Source organism: Mastigoproctus giganteus, chromosome 1 (assembly GCF_048544385.1).
Source record: "Mastigoproctus giganteus isolate SK-2022 chromosome 1, ASM4854438v1, whole genome shotgun sequence".
Taxonomy (NCBI): domain Eukaryota; kingdom Metazoa; phylum Arthropoda; class Arachnida; order Uropygi; family Thelyphonidae; genus Mastigoproctus; species Mastigoproctus giganteus.
The window spans coordinates 273,378,392-273,398,653 of NC_143575.1; the positions used below are offsets into that span (position 1 = coordinate 273,378,392).

Here is a 20,262-nt window from a genome sequence, read left to right on the forward strand (position 1 = left end):
CTGCAACAGGATCTGGAAAGGCTGAGCAGATGTGCTGAGAGGTGGCAAATGAAGTTTAACATTGACAAATGTAAAGTACTACATATGGGAAACAGCAATCCCAGAGCAACGTATCAACTGTGTGGTACTACACTGACAGTGGTAGAGAATGAAAAGGACCTGGGAGTAATTGTGTAGGCAGATATGAAGTTTTCTGAGCAGTGCAGATGGGCTGCAAGAGTAGGCCATGGTGTCTTGTCAATAATATACAGGAATGTTTCAAGCAGGCATAAGGAGGTGATTATTCCCTTGTATAAGGCAATGGCCAGGCCTGGGTTCTGACCATTACCTTATACAAATTGCCTTGAGTACTGTATACAGGTCTGGAGGCCTCATTTCAAGAAGGATGTAAAGCTGCTGGAATGAGTACAGAGAAGGGCAACAAAGATTAGTGAATGGAACAAAGGGTTGCTCTTATGAAGAAAGGCTTAAGTTTTGAAAATTGCAATGTCTGGAGACTAGGCACCGGCGAGGTGATCTGATAGAGGTGTATAAAGCCTTGAATGGTTTGAGCATGCTCAATGCTGATGGGATTTTTCCCCTTGCTCAGAATAATCACCTGAGAGGGCATAAATTCAAATTGAGGAAGGACAGATGTAGGATAGATGTGCAGAAATTTGCCTTTAGCCAGCGGGTAGTTGGTTGGTTGGTGGAACAGACTTCCATCCCTTGTTGTGGAAGTTGATAGTCTAAATAAATTTAAGGCTCAGCTGGACAGGTATTTCTAACGAACGGAGGGGTGAAATGGGAGTGTTTTTTTTTTTGGCTGATGCTGCATAAGCTTGCTTTCTTGTATCATATGCCTCTACTAATGCTAATACTAAAGATATCCATTTTTTTATATCAAACAAAAAAGTAATGGGAACGCATCCTAAGATATCCATTAGACTGAATCCTAGGAAGTTTACATTTATATAAGACCACTGGAATAAATTATCTGCTAGGATTGCTGAGGTTGAGTGTTCAATGAGGGGTTGAATAGGTTCCTATTGCTACTAGGTAGAGCATGATAGGTAAACAGAACTTTTTTTTATCTTGTGTAAGTGCCAAAATCATTGTTTGCAACAGTGTCTTTCCAATACTAATATCCCCCCCTCCCCTCTCTCTCTCACACACACAAAATCACATTTCAACACTTTTTTATTTTTTTAATGAAAATGTGTGAAGGGAGGTCATTCCAGAAAGCAAAGAATGAAGAATTATTTATTCTTAAGATTTTTTTATTAAAATCCCAAGCATGAGAGGTATTAGAACCTCTAGTATTTAGTACTGTGCATGGGTTGAAGGTTAAGAAGATGAAAGAAGATTACTTTAGACTTGAATTTCTAGATTGTAATTTTCAGGAAATATGTATGAAGGGAGGTTGATCCAGGAAACTTAAGTTGAAAGAATAAGTGATGAAGAAGAAAAGTTGGTTCCATGAGTTTTAAGGTGGACAGTAAAAGGATGCTGACTGGTTGTAGCACATGTTCGGACTGCTTTGGAAGAGAGGGGGGGATTATAGAAGCCAATTCAGAAGAGCAGTGCCCATGAAAGTATCTATAGAAAAGGCAAGCAGCGGAAACAGAATATCTATGAGACAGAGAATGGAGAGACTTTGTAAGAGACAGATCATTAATTAATTTAACTGCCCTCTTATGAATGGAGTCAAGCAGCTTGAGAGAGGTTATGGGGCACTGCCCCAGATGCAGGAATAATATTCCATGGTAGGGTGGATTTTTGATTTATACCAGGTGAGTAGCTGTTTAAAAGAAAAGTAATGCTGAGCATGAAAGACAAAGAGGAAACCCAATTTTTTAAATGCAGAGGAAGTAATATTTGTGATGTGCTTATGCCAAGAGAGATTAGAAGTGAATCCCTAATAGAGATATGTGATCTAGAAATCTGAGTGTTGTTGAAGTTTTGCAAGATATACAAGACAGGAATAGTTTTAGAAGGTTTGAAATTAACTAAGTTATCTTTGACCCACTGGAGAATTACCTGAACATTGGCATTAACTGCATTAACTTATAAATTAATTTACAAAAACAAACATTGACTGAATTGCTCATTAGATAATATAATATATAAATGATATTTATTTTTATTGTTTATTTTTATAATTATTTTTGGCACCATCGTAGCCAGGTGGGTAGGAGCAGCAGTGCATAGCATGCACTTCCTGATTAGACCGGTGTTCGAGCCCGTGACCACCAAATACGGAGGATGTTGAAGGTCAGGGAATGACCACTGCATATCCCCAGCCCAGATAAAGGGTGAGGGTTGGTGTCAGGAAGGGCATCTGGCTGTAAAATTTTTTATAATTATTTTTATATTTATTTTATTGTTTATTTTTATAATTAATAATTATTTTTATTTTTATTTATATCAAATTTTGAAAGAGTTTAGTTTTCCTGTGTAATTCCCTATATTTTTATATGCAGTATTTTTTATCTTCTCCAAAATATAATAGATAATATATATTTATTTGTATGTTTATTTCTCTAGGATTTGGCAGAGGATGATGTCATGGTTTTAGACTCGGGTGATGAAGTATTTGTTTGGATTGGGAATGGTGCCAGTGATGAAGAAAAAGAGCAGTCCTTAAAGATGGCTGAAGTTTGTACATTTTTTATTTTGAGTAACCTCCTAGCCAAATACTTTTGTGTTTAGATATTGCTTGTAATTATTTACTTCTTTCTTATTTATAGTGATACTTAAAAGCGCATTCAGTATTTTTAGTTAATTTCAAATTCTGAAAGAGATTTATAGTTCAGTTAGTTCATTTAGTAAGGCGACATCATAGATGATGTCACCTTACTAAATAGACTCTTAGATGACATCATAGTGAATGTCTGTCTATTACTGATTCATGATACTATTTTTTTTTTCTGTAATAGAAGTTTTCACCTTATCTATTTCCAAAATCAACCCCAAGGGCTCACATCTGCTGAGTATGGGCTTGGCACACCCAGGGTCCTGAGCTGGATATCAACATTCTTCTCTTTCTTGGTGATTCCCTTCTACTTTTGACTCTCACTCTCAGGGTAACTCGGGAATTTTTTTTTTCCTGGTGCAGGAAAAGCCTCAGGCTTCCTTGCACCATATGGCTATTAATAATAATAATACAATACAATACAAATTTATTTATCATTTGAATTTGTTTACAATACAAGAACTCGTTAAGAAAAGTAAATTTCTTGACAACAAGTTGTAATTCATCAGTTAAATCAGTTTTTGCATACAAAATTGTTAGCTAACAGAAAAGACAATGAAGTCATTACACATAGTACATTCCGCTCTGTAAACAGAGGTAGTGATTGATCCACATTGAAAATCTATTCTACTGTATCGTTGAGTATCAAAAATTTTCTTACTAGGAATTTTAATTTGTAGATTGAATAACCTCTCCTGAGCCTGAAATCAAGTTATTGCCTATCTCCAAATCTATTTAGTACCCTAGGGTGAGGCAAAACAACTGCTTTTGGATTCCTTAAGTTCTGTGAAACATTCCTTTGAAGATTCAACTCTTCATAAATAGTGTTAAGATTTTTCAAGAATAAATTTAATTTCAGTTTTTGAATTGGATATAGTATTTTGTATTTTAACAAAAATTGCCTTCTCTTATTCAAATCATTCCAAGAGTTTGTCCCATTAACAGTTTCAGAATCCTGTTTAGTAAATTGTTTATAACCCTTATTTCAGTTATATTTGCTCTTGCCCATACATTTACTAAATAATTGAGTTGGGAGTCCACTAATGCATAATATAAGGTGACTTTTGTTCTTTGATTCAATTTATTTTTGTTTCAATTATTCAATTTATTTATTCAATATAATAAAAGAAGTACACATAAAATCTCATTTTTTTTGTACAAATTTGTTATTTGCATTGCCCAACTTAGATTATAGTCTATCCATAACCCAAGGTAACAGTGATTTGAAACTTCTTCAACTGTTAGACAATTGCAATTCTGGAAGTTCTGTTCATGTAGGCATTCATGTTTATGTAATTTAATAGAGGAATGAGTGTCCAGGGTTTGGTGAGGGGAGTCTAATTACCAAGAATTTGATTTTTTCGAAACTGAGTGCTAATTTATTGTCATGTAACCAATTTTGTAAATGTATTACATCCTGCTGTGCCTCGGGCTTGGATCAAAGTACTGCAAAAACCTTGGGAGGTGCATTACGGCCACAGAAGCCGATGCGCCAAAAAAAAAAAAAAAAAAAAAAAAAACATCCTGCTGTAAATCTAATGCCATTTTTGTAAGGTTCTTTCCAATTGTATATAAGATTAAATCATCTGCATAAATTTTTATAAAGGAGTTTCTTATTACTTGGAATATGTCATTTATATAGATGTTGAACATGATCAGCCCTGCATGGGTGTCCTGTGGTACTCCTCTTTTTATATTGTATGATTTTCCCTTTGTATTCTCTACTTAAACTGTGATTTTTCTTTTGGTTAAATAAGATGTTAAGAGTTGATTGACTGTTCGCCTTATACCATATTTCAGTAATTTCTGTTTCAAGATTGAGATATCAATTAAGTTATATGCTTTGGTCAAATCTATAAATAAGATCATTATGAAGTTATTGTTGTTCAAATGTAAGTTAAAAGAGTCTACTAAACTCTCTAATAATGTCTGTGTGCTCTTACCCTTCTGATATGAGAATAGAGAGTTATTTAACAGTCCATATTGATGTAGATATTTACTTATATGGGTAAATATATAATTTTCTATTATCTTATTTATAACTGACTGTATTGTTATTGGTCTGTAATTACAAAAGTCATCAGGTGGTCCCTTTTTATATATATGGATTATTTTAAAAGAAAGTAAGTTTGTAGGATAGACTCCTGACTCCATCATATTTCTCTTTACTTCGGTTACTGTAATACAGTCAAGTCCATAAGATTTCTTTTTCTCTAACTGTTCTGTGATCTTTAGAATCTCCGTGTACTGTGGAACAAAGATTACACAGGAGTTCACTACCTGAGGAAAATTATCTTTTTGAGCAAGGGAGTCTTGGCAATAGTGTATATTGTATCTTCTGAGCTCTAATACAGCTTTGGCAAATCTGTTTGCAGCCTCATATTGTTTATTTGTACCAGATACCTGTTCTAATAGTGTTTTGATTTGATTTTCCGTTGACTTTTTCTTCCTTGTACTTAGCAGGTTATTTATAATGCTCCATTTATCCTTTTGACTTATCTGTTTATCCATAAAAAGTTGATTGTAGTAAGTGTTTTTTTGCTTTCTAATCAAACCTGTCAATTTATTTCTAATTGTTTTATAATTGTGATAATGTTCTATCTTTGATGGACAATTTCTATACTGCCTGAAGTATTTATCTCTTTGTACCATTAATTTTTCTATTTCTCTTGTCATCCAAGGTTTCTTATATTTAATCCTGCTACTCCTAGAATTTGTGTTGCAAGCTGAGAGATTTATTTTTCTCTTCGTATTAATCCTCGAATTGTTTATCATTTGTATTATTTTATTTGAAAAGACATTTACATCATTAGTTGTGTAAGATGCTTGCTCTTATCTTAACATGTTTTCTGTGTTGTGTTTCAGCTTGCCTGTTGATAAATATTTGTTCTTCGAAACATTTGTTAATTTTTTATATTCACATGGGTGTTGTTTTGAGTACATATCTATTATTAGTATGCATGTTCTATGATCTGAAAGTTGATTTAGTAGTATGTAGGAATTTGCATACTTCAACTTTATATTTGTTATAAGATGATCTAAGCAGGAGCTTACTGTTCTATCTCCCTCCGTCCTTTGTTGCCTTGTTGTTCCAAATAAGGTATGTTCAAATCCATAATTATTTAGGATTGCAGAGTATCTGAGTATTACATTTTCCATTTCATTGTTTAGTAAATTGATATTGAAGTCTCCCACTAGTATGGTCTTATCAGCTTGTATGTCTTCCCATTGCAGAATTATGTTATCTAATTCTATTAGAAACGTGTTTATAGAATCTGATGGTGGCCTATAAAAAGCACAAATCATGAATGTGTTCTGTGGATCTTCTCCTAATAATTTGAGACAGCAGTTTTTGCAAGACTGAGTCTCGTGGTAAACCTGTATTGCCTTATAGCATGTTCTATAGTATATTATTATTCCACCACCCCTTCTCAACTCATAGGCCTTGTCATATCCTAGTATGTTATAGTTGGCAATTTCATCACTTTTTATGTTAACCTCTGTTAAAACTATACAAGAAATATATTTTTTCATTACATTTATATATTGCAAAAAGTTAAAAACCAATTTTTCTTAATGACCTGATGTTTAGAGTTACCAGAAAAAACTGTTTTTTATCAATTAAAAGAGCTTGGATATTTGGATTTTTTAAAAAATGTAAAGATGAATTGAAAGTTTGTGATTCCTCAAAAAGCATACCTGGCCTAGATTTCAAGAAATTACAATTATTCTCAATGAAGGAGCCTATTTTATATGCTGCAGGTCCTTTGAACTCAAGATTCTTATGGCTCCTGAAGAGTCATTCTTCTTCATGTAAATCCTTCCATGTTTTAACCATAAAAATTTGAAACTGTGAGTTTTTACTAATTGTTTTGTTTTCCAAAATAATTGCTTGAGGTGTGTTGTTAAGTGGTCATTTATGTAGATTGGAGCACTGCTGTTGTTCTGAAATACATCATTTGCTGTGAGTCGAATTTCCTTTGCCTTTCTCATCCATTTTAACTTTAAAATATAATAATAATAATAATAAATAGCTTTCTAGTATAACTAATCCAAAAAAAAATGTGCAAAACTATATATCTTTTGTATATATAGTTTTGCAGGTTTTGAACAAAACTGTAAACTATGTATATACAGGGTGTCCAAAAAGTCTTGAACCAATGGTAAAAATATGCCTTTCTTTACAGGTGAAAAATGGCATTCACATTGGATGAAAGGGTGGAAATAGTCCTTCTTAGTGGTTGTCAGGGATGGACCCAGAGGAAGTGGCAGACAAGTGTAATGCTAGACATCCTGAAAGGAATCCAATAATGCACAGTGCAGTTGGGAAACTGGTGAAGAAATTTAAAGATGACATGTTTCCTCATTGATGGATTGGGAGGAGAGGACCAGTGGAGTGGACACCACGATCACCTGTCCTTAACCCAATGAACTTTGAATTTTGGGGATTCCTGAAGGCACAGGTGTATGCTGTAAAAATCCGAGATCTTTGTCATCTTAGGGAGAGAATTACCAAGTCTTCTGCTGCTGTCAATCCCAATATGCTGAGAAGAATCCAAACAAACATAGTACACTGGCTGAGAAAATGCATAAAGAGCTATGGTGGACACGTTGAACACATTGTCAATGAGAATAAGCATAGGTAGTGTAAATCCCATTGGTTCCAGACTTTTCGGACAACCTGTATAACCTACAAGAGTTATAAATAAAAGTTACTTTTAACATTTTTTTTTTTTTTTTTTTTTTTTGAGTACAAAATGAAGTTTGGGTAATTGGTTAATAGCACTTTGAAATGTGTGGGGTATATGTCATGCATTTTTCATAGCCATTTTTTGCATAGAAAATATCTATAGATACTTTCTATAAGTCCCCACCCAGGAGAACCCTCCAGTACCTTAGGTTAATCTATTTTTTTTTTTTTTTTTTTGCCTCTCACAACTGTCCTGAAACACTGATGCCATGACCTTTCTGGCTGATGTACACACTTTGTTATTTTTTGTTTTTTTTATTGTTTCAGTGAGAACAAGAATCCCTGTTTCAGGAATGCGGTAGTGAGCCAGTGTTTTGTCACCTTTCACTATATATTCTATAAACTTGTTTCCTTCCAGTGTGGTGCCTCCATAGCCAGGTGGGCAGGAGCAGCAGTGCGTAGCACACACTTCTTGATTAGACCGGGGTTCGAACCAGTAACCACCAAATACAGAGGATGCGGAAAGGTCAGGAAATGACCACCACATATCCCTGGAGCAACAAACAAACATCCTCCCAGTGTATACTGCTAAAGGTGCAAAATGCTGAACTTTGCAATTTTCAGTCAAATGTTTTCAGACAATAGTTACTAGGATAAATCTTTTAAACCTCTCAGAATTTCTGGTGTATTAGCAGGGAATAGTTCTCTATGTTGTTTGTGTTAAATGATCAGCCCTCTTAGCCTAGTGTGGCAAGAATATACACCCCAATGTTTTAGAACAGAGGAAAAACCAACTTTAGCAGGTGAATCATCCAGAGGAAACAAAATCACTGTACACTTCTTGCATCCACGTTTCCAGCAACTTCACCATTTTCTACAGAGAAAAGAAAAAAAAAAGTTGCCACAAAAGAAAATTAAAATCTGCATAATACATGAAAAGTTACAGCCTAGGAAATCTTATATATCACACCTGATAACATTGTTGGCTGACAAAAAAAAAAAAATTATAATAAAAAATAGTAAGAAATATTCAATAGGAGTCTTGCTATAAAGACTAGAATGCCTTGGCTATGTCATAGTCCATGCAGATACTTAATTGATACTTGTTTCTGTAACTACTTAAGCATTTATAATATAAATATAATTAAAATTCAGTTAAGCATAAATAATTGAATCTTTATGGCTGAATTTTTCACTGATTGTATTTAGAAACTTTTGTTTTGGAACTGAAATATTTACTTGAAATTTTTAAATTGCATTGCAGTTTACTTTCAAAATAAATACGAGTTATTATTAAGTAAATATCGGATAGAAATTTTACAGGGAGTTTTAGATTTGCCTTCTGTTAAGAATATTTTTAGAGTTAATTATTATTTAAAATTAAAAGTAATTTATTAATCTCTTTTATAGGATTACATCCGCACGGATCCAACTGATCGTAGTCTTGATAATACTGTCATTCTTGTTGTGAAACAAGGGGAAGAGCCAGCAGGGTTTATCAGTTTCTTTGGAAGTTGGGACCCAGAGCTTTGGAATGTAAGGTTTTTTAAAGATATAGAAATGTTTTTTAACTTATATCATTCAGTATTTTCTAGTAAAGTTCCTGAAATTAGCATGGAGTGCTGGACCTTTCTAGGTAAGGGAAGATAGGCTGATACAACTAGCTTGCTTAATTCCCTCACTAAAAATTAACACTGTAATTAGTATCTAATAAGTGTATTTTTTTTTTTCTTTTTTGGAAGCAAATGTGTTCTTTCCCATGCAATGTAAATCTAATTACCTCTTTCCCTCAAATTATCTCTTTCATTCCTTCCTTTCATTTTTATGCTCTGCATAGTTCTATACTGAAATAGTCCCAGTGGCTGCCTTGTTTGCTTTAGTTGTAAATTGTTATATATGAGGTGAATGCAGTCCTTATATTACTTACTATTATTACTTTTACTACTATTTCTACTACTACTATTACTACTACCTATTACTTACTGGAAATAAGTCTGAGAGTTTTTTCCTTAGCAATCTTTACAATCTTTAAACAATAGATGATTAAGACTAGACTTTCTTTTTGGCATGAACTGCTATATACGCATCTTGTTTTGTGAGTGCTTGAGGAAATTTCATGATCACAGATCCTGTCAATTGTTTATAACAATGTCCAGTTTCTCAAAGGAAGCTTACACAGGTGAATTTATAAAAATAAATACACTTGTGTAAAATTCCTTTGACCAAAAATTAACACTGGTGATGACTCTCCAGTGTTAATTTAAGATAACCACTAATATGTCATTAAAATCAAACCATGTATTGTTTCCTCTGTGGGCCTGCAGAAATGGTTGACAGGCATGAAACTCAATTTTACTACTGTATAACTATGCCTTTTGATACGGAATCTTGGTGTATATTGTGTGTTGTTACTGTAGTAGTTTAATTTTATGTCTTAACCATGTGACTAGATGAAATGTCTATAGTGGATTAATTATTGCAATATCCCAAATTGTGGTTTATAGTTAGCATTATTTCACTAATAAGTTATTGCCTTTTGAATGAGGAAGGCTAATAATCTGGACATAGTTGATTTAAAATCTTGCGTTTGGGTTAGCCAAGATAAACATTTTAATCTTTGCTCATGGGGTGGCTGATATTGTGTAAACATCTTTGCAGATAAAGAACTATGCTCACTTGGACATTATTAAAAAGGTAATTTAATTCTATGAGGGAAAAATCTGAAAATAAGATCTCCAATCTTTATTTTTAAAATAAACATTATGTGTCATGACATCAGGAGTTGAAACCTTGATGTACCCATGTTTCAAGTCACGCAGTAGTTCAGTCCTGAAAGTTCTCTTCCGTGGCATAATTCTAGAGATTTCTAAAGAATGTTGCATTCACACATTTTTATATTCCTAATTTCGTCAGTATTTTTGGCAAAGAAACTTTAAGAGAAATATTGTTTCATGTTTCTCTTAAAAATTTTCCACCAAAACAAACAACTTGGGGAAAATTATATTTAAAATTCATTGTAATTTTAGTCTTCATGGGTAGCACAGTTGGCAGGAGCACCATCCACCCCAAACCAAGTGGAAAAGACCTGAGTTCAAATCCCATCGATGACAGGAGGACTTTTTATGTGTCTTTTTCACAACGTGGCTGAGTTAGTCAGTCTCAGGTGAGGGTAGCATGGTTTTTCTCCTGGAAACTCAGTTTTTTCGTCCAGCAAACAGAAAATCAATCTCAGAACACATGCAATTTACAGACAATATACACAGAGCAACATGGCCTTAGTCTCTGATGCTCCTAAAATCCCATAACACAACAACTGTATTTTTACCCAATTAGTGATATCTTCTAGACAACTTTTCCATATTTGGAATTGAGACAAGTTTTTTTCAATTTTTACTATATGTTGTCCTTTTATAATTAGTAATCATGTTGATGAAGACTTTCAGATATATATACAGACTTTCAGATATGATAGATATGAATGACAACAGTCATTTCATGACAATACATTGTCGCATAACATAAGCTCCATAATATTTTATGGTTTACAAATTGCCAGCCACATTCTTTCATGTGGTCCTCGTGATTCAGATAGGCAGAAACTAAAGCTATTATTCTGTGTTTGAGAAAAAAACCTAAAGATTCTATTAAGCATATATAAATAGTTATGTACTATAACCCCCCCCACACACACAAATGTGGTGTGTGTGTGCTGGTGAACACTCAATAAGGTGTTCACCAGCACTGTCTATTTAATGTGAGTGATCCAACCTTACCTTATAATGCAGTTATAAATGGGCTGTAATAAATAATTATTTTCTTTACACAATATAATAATAAAATGAGGAATAACTAAAACTGATTCAAAAATTTCACAGGATACGACTGCATTGAAATAATTATTCATCTTGCCACCGCAGAAAGAATAAATAAATAAGATAATAAATAGAAAAATAAAAATAATAAATAGAATTTAATCACCAGAATCAGTGTAGTATTTAGAAGGGAACTTGTGCTTCAGGCACTTCTTGAGCAAAGATATTATATGATCTTTCTGAGAAAAAAAAAGGGGGGGGGGAGTTTTTGATAGGTGGATTTGCATGGTGATGGAAGTGCTGCAGTATTAATTCAATCAACTGTAGAACTGAATTTTCCCTTCCTAAGTGTGCACATTTGAGAAAAAGAAAATATTTTAAAGTAACAGACACACAGTGAAGAAGGAAAATTTGGGTTCCTTAAAGTTCATTGCAATTTAATTCTGTGGTTGGAGTAGCTCTAGTGCTTCCTTTGTATCATGATATTATTGGTCTGCTTGAAATAAATTGTAAAATTAACTGTAGTGTTTGAAGAATAGTAACAAAACTACTTATTCTAAAAAAAAAAACAACTCAATAATTACTATGGTTGTTTATTATTTTTGACTTGGGAGCAATGCCTTAATGTGGAGTATTCATAGTTTACCAATAGAAATATAATTGGCTGTGAAGGGATGGTCAGGTTGAAAACATTTCTCATGTCCTTAATTGCATTTTTTTTTGCAGCTGTTGCCACCATAATTTTTTTAAAAAAAATTTAATTTTCAATGAAGTTTCAAGTTTATACAGCCCATCTGGTCAATTATGGTATTTATATGATTACAAGTATTGTGATATGTTGACCCCATAAGATATAAGACAAAATGCTAATAATGGAGGAATGATAATGATAGGGCGCCTCCGTAGCCAGGTGGGCAGGAACGGCAGTGCGTAGCACATGCTTCTTGATTAGACCAGGGTTCGAGCCCATGACCGCCAAATACGGAGGATGCGGAAAGGTCAGGGAATGACCGCCGCACATCCCTGGAGCAATATGGCCTTAGTTGCTAATGCTCCTAAAAACCAAATAACAACAACAACAAAATAATGATAGTTACTGATTACATCAAAAGTGAGATAGTTATGCTAGCAAACAGTTAATTGTTTTCACTTTTTTTTAGCTACTTAAAATTAACTAATAGTTTCAGCTTAGAAATCTTTTAATCTTTGGTATCTAAAGTGTAACTTTTATTTTGCTTTGTATATATTAGTTAAAAGGTCTAAATAGTTAACAACCCAGGAAAGAACTTTAAATACAGTCACCGCATTTTGCATGCAACATTTATTAATTTGCAAGAAAAGAAAGTCTAGGAATGGCATTCGGACAATGTCAGGATGCAGTTCTGAAGTATTCCGGTTCAAACCAACTTTCTTAAAGTCTTCTAATACTGAATTTCTGAAAGTTGAAAGGCATATATTACATTTCAGGTGCATTTGATTTTTTTCCTTTTGTGGTTACTTTTATTTTCATTAGCATGTAGAATTCTGAATAGATGCATTATTAAAATCTGCTGAATATGGCCCAAGATATGTTTGAAAAAATAAAGAACAAATTCTGTATCTTGGCATCCAGTATAATATATATTTCTGAAATAAATTTAAAAAAATAACTAATTCCATGTCACTTCCATACAGCTCTGTCTTGATCCATACAGAACTAATAATCTTCCCTGGTATAGATGGATCGAATGATATCCATGTTATCTGTATGATGAGCTCATGTAGTTCACATGTGCTAAATCTTTCCCAGTCATTATATATGTATACAGAATAGCCTCCTTCATCAATACAGGTATGCTGATCTTCATTTTGTGGTTGGAGTTTCCTTCTCCAACCACCTATTTTCTGTTTTAAATGGCTTGACCACAGTTTCTAAAAGAGTTGAATATAAAATTTTATTGAAATCCATCTACTGGGAATAGAGTTGTTACGTGTGAATAGACACACAGATGGATGTCAGGCAGACTTCCAGAAGCTAAATAGGTATTTTATAGGTGTTTCAATGGGTTGAGTAAGCTTGGTGTTGATGTTATTCTTCCTCTTGCTGAGACTAGACATGAGGGGAGGACATAAATTCAAATTGAGGAAGGATGGTGGCAAAATAGATGTGCAGAAGTTTCCCTTCAGCCAGAAGGTTGTTGATTGTTAGAACAAACTTCCATCTGTTGCTGTGGAAGTGAACAGTTGTTTTTTAGCTGATGTTCTCTAAGGTTGCTTTCTTCAACGCCGGTCACAAGCATGTTCAACTGGTTCTGTCAAACAGGGTCCCGCACTCAAATGATCTAAATTATAATATCATCTGCATATTTTTCACATTTCTATCAATGAGCCTACCAGTCTTAATGTCTAGTTACCCACATTATCATCACTCTAAGAGCACTTGTGCGAGCCGACTTGAAAATTGCTAGAAGTAGAGTGTATACTTCATTCTCAATGTGTATGTTTCGTTTTATATCAAACATAGAACTTTATTTTAAAATGTAATTTTTATGTTACACTCACTTTCAATAATATCTGCATAGTTTTTAACTTCAGTATAATATAAAATTATTTAATTATTTCTTAGTTACTGTAAAATTTGAAAAAATAAAAAATTAAAAAATAACTATTACAAAAACACCCTGTATAAGTTTTGCACAGGACCACAGAGTCTGCAAGTGATTCTTTAATAGGGCCCCCCACAAATTTTGGGGCTGGCCCTGACTTTCTTGCATCATTTGCCACTATTAATACTAATGTACCATACATCGGGAAACCAGAAGTCAGAACAACTTTAAAAAATACTATGGACGAGAGGTCTCTGAAAAGCAGTGCTGCACTAGAGACTAGGCACCTAGAGCTGGCTCTGCCCAGAATTAACTACTTTATATTCAGTGGTGCACTCTTTTGAGTTATGTAATCATGGGCTACTAACGTAGGAGCGATATGTAAGAAAAACTCAATAGTGGGACAGAATGTGTTAAATTTTTGCGGCACACCAGTTGGGAATGTTTGCCTTGGCTTAAAGCCATTTATTTGATGTTATTCATTACATTCATATGTTTATATGAATGTATATTTGCCTGAAGGATTTTTAACACATGCATTACTGATTTCCTAGCATTTATCAATGATATTGGTTTAGTATATCAGTAAAATTGGAGGGAGAAATTCTGTAATGTTGATACTGCCATTGAACTGGCTACAGAAAATCCTGCAAATACTATTGTAGTTCATGATTATCCTCTACACTTGAAAAAATACCTTACTCAAAGATAATATGCAAAAACGCTTCATGTGGATGTATTGAATTGTGAATCTGAATTTGAAATTTACAGACAACTTAAGCTTTCATCATTTTGGGTGTTTGCTGTTGCTTATTTTAATAACAGAATCTGCTTGCATTACAAGTTTGTTAGTGCTTTCAGTCATTGAGAACTGTGTGGTGAAGCTGCATTTTCTTTCTTTTTTTCATATGAAAACTTCACATTAATGCCATTTATGCAAAAAATTAACTATGTAATCACCAGTCTCTATATCTATAAAATGCATGCAAGTTGCATGCATATATGCGGTTTACCAGTTTGTTACGCATGTTTAATCATTACTCATTGCCATTTTGTTGCCTTTTCTTCTGCCAGGACAAGAAGTAGCAAGCCTGCTGTGACTTCATGCCTTAATTCACAAGGTAAATATTAGGTGGTGGTGGCAAGCTTGTGTTTGGCTGTTTGATGCTTAAAATGTGCTTGCTTGCATGACATGTGCAGTGCTGTCTGTATTTGCATATAATTGAAGAAATTAGCTGTATGTGCATGTTTTTAAATAATGCTTGTGGCGTCCTTGCCTCAGTTGCTAATAACCAAGTGCTCTCTTACTCTATTTGGTGAGGTCTACAAGAGTTGGCACCTCCGTAGCCAGGTGGGAAGGAGCAGCAGTGCGTAGCACACGCTTCTTGATTAGACCGGGGTTCGAGCCCGTCACCACCAAATACGGAGGATGCGGAAAGGTCAGGGCATGACCACCGCATATTCCCGGAGCAATATGGCCTTAGTTGCTAATGCTTCTAATAAAAAAAAAAAAAAAAAAATCTACAAGAGTTTGAGGAACTTTAGAAATATTCATTTTCTGTTGAAGTTCAGTATGCTATAGTATTTGGCAGTGTTGAATTCATTGGTGGATGTAAGAGCATCCAGATATATAAATGACTTGAATATTTTTTAATGTATTTATTATGCCAATCTCTAGATTATTCAGTAAAGGCAGTGTTACCCCACTTTGATTGTTTTATTTTTTTTTCTCTAAAGCACATTTTTTAAAATAAGTATGAAAGCCTCTGTGGCTAAGTGAAGTTGTCATTGACCAGCTGTTGGAAAGAGCCAGTTTTGAATCTTGTCAATGACACAGGGAACTTACTGGGGCCTTTTCAAGTGGGAAAAATCTGCCCTATTTGAGTACAGGTGGACTTCCCTAGGATTTAGAGTGAGTTTTATCATCCAACTAAATTATCCTCAGACTCCAATTTGTAAGCAAACACTGTCTGTAAATGGGATCTCTTTTCTTTTATGGCCTGATTTGCTTTTAGTATTAATCCAAACAGCCCTGCCTCTCCTATAGCCACATATTTCTTGTTTTCTTCACTCAATATTGCTTGAGCACTTGCTGCGTACATTTGTTTGTGCGTGTGTTTGTTCTTAGATGTTATGTTTGTCTCCAAGTAGTGAAAGCAGATCTCTCAGAAGAGAAATGCCACAATTCCAGCTGAAGACCTAATTACAGGATAATTAAAGTAAGTAAGTTAAAAAAAAAAGAAAAGAAAAGAAAAGAAAACATTTTAGACATATTTGAACTTGGTCCAAAAGTCAGGTAATATTAATTTAACAAGTGATTTAAAAAAAAAATGCTCCTTTACTTAACAGAACTTTTGTTTCCAATAACTATTACCTCCCACAGTACCTTATAATGTAGTTATTAATGGGCTGTAATAAATAATTATTTTTTTCACAGTATAATAATAAAATGTAGAATAACTAAAACAAAATTTGGGATAACTAAAATTGATTCAAAAATTTCACAGTAATATGACTGAAATAATTATTCATATTGTCACAACAGAAAGAATAAATAAATAAGGTAATAAATAGAAAAAGAAAAAAAAAATTATAAATAGAATTTAAGGGAACTTGAGTTTCAGGCACTTCTTGAGCAAAGATGTTGTGATCTTTGCCGTATTTTATTCTGACACTTGTAAGACACTAATTTGTCTATTATTACACATTACTCTTACATTACAAAAAGAAGTTTATATGAGCTGATATAAATAATTAAAGGTGGGTTTACCAATGATTTCATCTGGATTGTTTCACACATTATTTTTTTCAAAACATTCCAAAACATCCCATAGGTGTTCAATTGGATTGGAGTTAGGAGAATTTGGAGGTCCATCAAGATGGGTGATATCTTCACTATGTTCCTCAAACCATTCATGCAGAGTGTGATGACACAGCATGTTATCACCTTGAAAGATCCCATTTCTGTCTGAGAAAAAATGCAACATGGCAGGATATACATGGTCTTGTAACAGCTGTTGGTGGACCCTACCAGTGAAACACTGGTCCATACACATCAGAGGTCCTAGTCCTTGCCAGAAAAACAGGCCCCATATTAGGCAATCACCACCACCACCTGCCTGGGTAGTGGACACCATGCACAGTGGGTCTATAGCCTCGGTTTGCTTGCACCATACATGAAGGCATCTGTTAGCATGTCGCACCAGGTATTTGGATTCATCCGACCAACCCACTTGTTTCCAGTCCTCCAGTGTCCAATCAGCATGTTGACACCACAGCATTCACCATCACAATGAGATTTAAGGAGAGGGTGTCTCTTGGGTCATCTGCTGCAGAACCCCATACACCTGAGTGTGCAGTGCATTGTCATTTGGGATATTGTTCTTGCATTCCCTATATTGTATTGTGATATCAGTGCAATATAGGGAATGCAAGTGACCTGCTGCTAAGCCCATACAATGTGCTGCACCCTTTGCTTACCACAAATATCCACCTTGCGTAATCCTTTACAGTTCTTTCGATGGGAGGTGGTTTTACCTGTTCGACACCATCCTTTGTACCTTTTACCACAATTGGCCATGAACAATTGACAAGATATGCCATTTCCGATAAGGAAACACCTGATGCATGAGCTCCCACAATCATGCCCTTTGAAACTCCATCATATCTTTACTACCTACCATAACTGCTACTTTATCACTTTGACTTGCACGACCAAATGCAAATTACCACTGCTCTAAGTATGAAGCTGTTCAGCTTTTTATACTGCGAGCTATGTGGCATAGTCCATTATGGATGGGCTGGTCATAATTCAGTGATCACTGAGTGTATATTTCAACATTAATAATTAAATGCAAACTAGAACTTAATTTTATTGAAAGGTGGTGCTAACTATAGGCTAGTGAGTTTGATTTTTCTAGTAGGGAAGATCATATAGCCTGTGTTTAAGGATGCAATTCAGGATCACCTTGACAAGAATATCTTGAAAGATTCCAGCATAGGTTCATTAAGGGGGGGGGGGTCATGCCTGACCCATCTGGTAAATTACTATATGTAGTCATTAAACAGTTGAATGTAGGTAACATTTCTGAATATTATATATTTAGATTTTAGTAAAACTTTTAGATACCATCCCTCATGGTAGGTTGCAATATAAACTGGAAGAAGTTGGTGTTACTGGTAAGATCAGCTGGATAACAGGCTGGCTAAAAAAAAGGACACAAAGTGGGGAGGAGGATGTCATTAACTTTCTATACCCCTTACTAAAGGGGTGTCATGAATGGTCAATCTTCAGGGTGGACTAATGTAACAAGTGGGAACCAATTGAGCTTTGCGTTAGGTCACTTTATATTTCTGATTTTCATAAATGATATTGATGAAGGTATCCATGGAAAGGGTGGTTAACAACCCAAGCCACGCCAAGATGCTTTCAAAAGACTTGGATTAGTTTGTATATATGGTCCAAAATGGCGACTATACTTTAATGCTTCTACATGTAAAGTATGTATTTGTGCAACAAAAATCATGTGGTCATATATAAGTTAGGGGGAGAATATGAATATTCTCCCCCTAGCTTAGGAGATGGAAGTGGTTCAAGATGGAAGAGAATTAAGTTTTACAATTCAGTCTAGCATTAAATTTTCCATGCAGTGTAAAAAGTGGCTAGGAAGAAATATACTGTACTATCCATGTTTATAGGGCCTTTCCTAGTAGGGAGAAGGATATCATTAACCTTCTATACAAGATGGTGGCTAAACCACATTTGGAATTCTGCATTCAGGTCTGGAGACAACACCTAAAAAAAAGACTGAACTTCTAGAGAGGGTTCTCCCATAGTGTTCTATGGGAGAAACTTGACTTCGGTGTATAAGGTGCTGAAGGAGTTGGGTAAAATGAATGAAGAAGATCTCTTCTCCCTTGTGGATGAAACATAAGCCAGGAGAAAAAAATATAAAATATCAGGGAATAGCAGAAGACTGGATTTCATGAAGTTCACTAATGGGTTATTGAAAACTGGAATAATAAAACAATATTCACAGAATATTGTTTTATTTTATATTATTAATTATTATTATTATTTTTATCCTTTATCTGATGCAGAAAAAGTTAACTTCCTTAACATCATTTAGCCTTACTAACAAAATTTCAACAAAATCTTAACAAAGTTTGAAGTTTTATGAATATATTTTTGAAAGCGAGGCAAATGTTAGTCAAGGAACACAACTAAAATAATGTTTCCTCCCCTGCCCCAAAGAAATAGGTCCTAAAATATTGAAGTTTTGTGAGCCAGATATTCAATTGGAAAATGGTTGAAGATTTTAGAGATGGTGGATTTGCTCTGAATGTAATTTCCATCATCGTTGCATTTCAAGAATTCACTCACATTTATTGTTTATTTAAATCTTGTTTAAATCTATTAGCAAAATACCTTTAGGAAAATTGCATCAGTTATGATACTTTCCTATATCATCCCATCCCTTCCTCCACTGTACTATGAACAGTTAGTTAAGTAAACTGTCCACTGCAGATACTGCCGTTCCAGTGACTCCTATATAGCACTTGCATACATCTGTTCACTGATAATAAAAGTCAATTCCTATTTATTATAAATCTTTACCCAACTGACAAGTCTACTAATTAAATTTCCTGCCGTAGAATGTTTTTGGGAAACTAATATTAGATATATCTCTAAAAATATCTATCAGTTTTCTGAAAAAAATCCAGTAAACTGATCTGCTGTAGATGAAACAGGGAATGGGGAACCTTTCTGCCCAACATCCTCAAAAAAATAAATAAATAATTAAAACCTTCTTTCAAGAATTGACAAGAAAATAATTAGTGTGGATGGTATATAATTAATGCTTACCCAAGCCCACCCATATCATTTCACTTTAAAATATTTGATTTTTTAAATTAATCCATTTTATTTATCTTTTTTTTTTTTTTACAGAACCTTGCCTTACTCTTAACTCCTCAGCGATGAACTGCCAAAAAGAGTCCAGACTTTTCCATCTGAGATCTGTTATTTTTCTTATTGCATTGCATATGAAATCAGAAAAATATTTTGTTTGTATCTGAAGATTCCTAAACTGAAATGCATTGCGGGAAAATGTTGCTAATGTAATTTAAGAATAAAGCTGTTCTTTTAATAATTTAGGTCTTGAAATTTACTCGTGTTTCTGTAGTACCAAACTCCTGTTGAACCAAAATAGAAAATCACAGGTAGCTTTTGGCACACGAATACATCATTTTAGGTATAAATGTAAAAAGAAAATATTATAATTTTATCTAAAAATTATAAAAGTATTATAAGGATAGGCTGAAATTACTGCATAACTTTTAAAGGAATAAGTATAAACCAAAAATAAAAAAAATTACTTGTCCTTAATTTGAGTATTATTTTTCTATAATATAAATACACCCCACCTAACTTGACATTGT

The 20,262-nt window shown here is 34.0% G+C and overlaps 1 protein-coding gene across 2 annotated transcripts in view; it reads left to right on the forward strand.

Annotated features, from left to right (window-relative positions):
• Nucleotides 1-19,973, forward strand: part of Gel (Gelsolin) — a 90,680-nt gene extending 70,707 nt beyond the window's left edge. Inside the window, exons 17-20 of one of the 2 annotated variants that reach the window (XM_090377685.1) lie at nucleotides 2,527-2,637; nucleotides 8,835-8,960; nucleotides 14,896-14,942; nucleotides 19,772-19,973. In XM_090377685.1, the coding sequence (XP_090233811.1) occupies nucleotides 2,527-2,637; nucleotides 8,835-8,960; nucleotides 14,896-14,907 (249 nt within the window). In that variant the 3' untranslated portion in view covers nucleotides 14,908-14,942; nucleotides 19,772-19,973. The remainder of the gene's footprint in view (nucleotides 1-2,526; nucleotides 2,638-8,834; nucleotides 8,961-14,895; nucleotides 14,943-19,771) is intronic. The other variant, XM_090377676.1, reaches the window with a different exon arrangement.
• The last annotated feature ends 289 nt before the right edge of the window (nucleotides 19,974-20,262 follow it).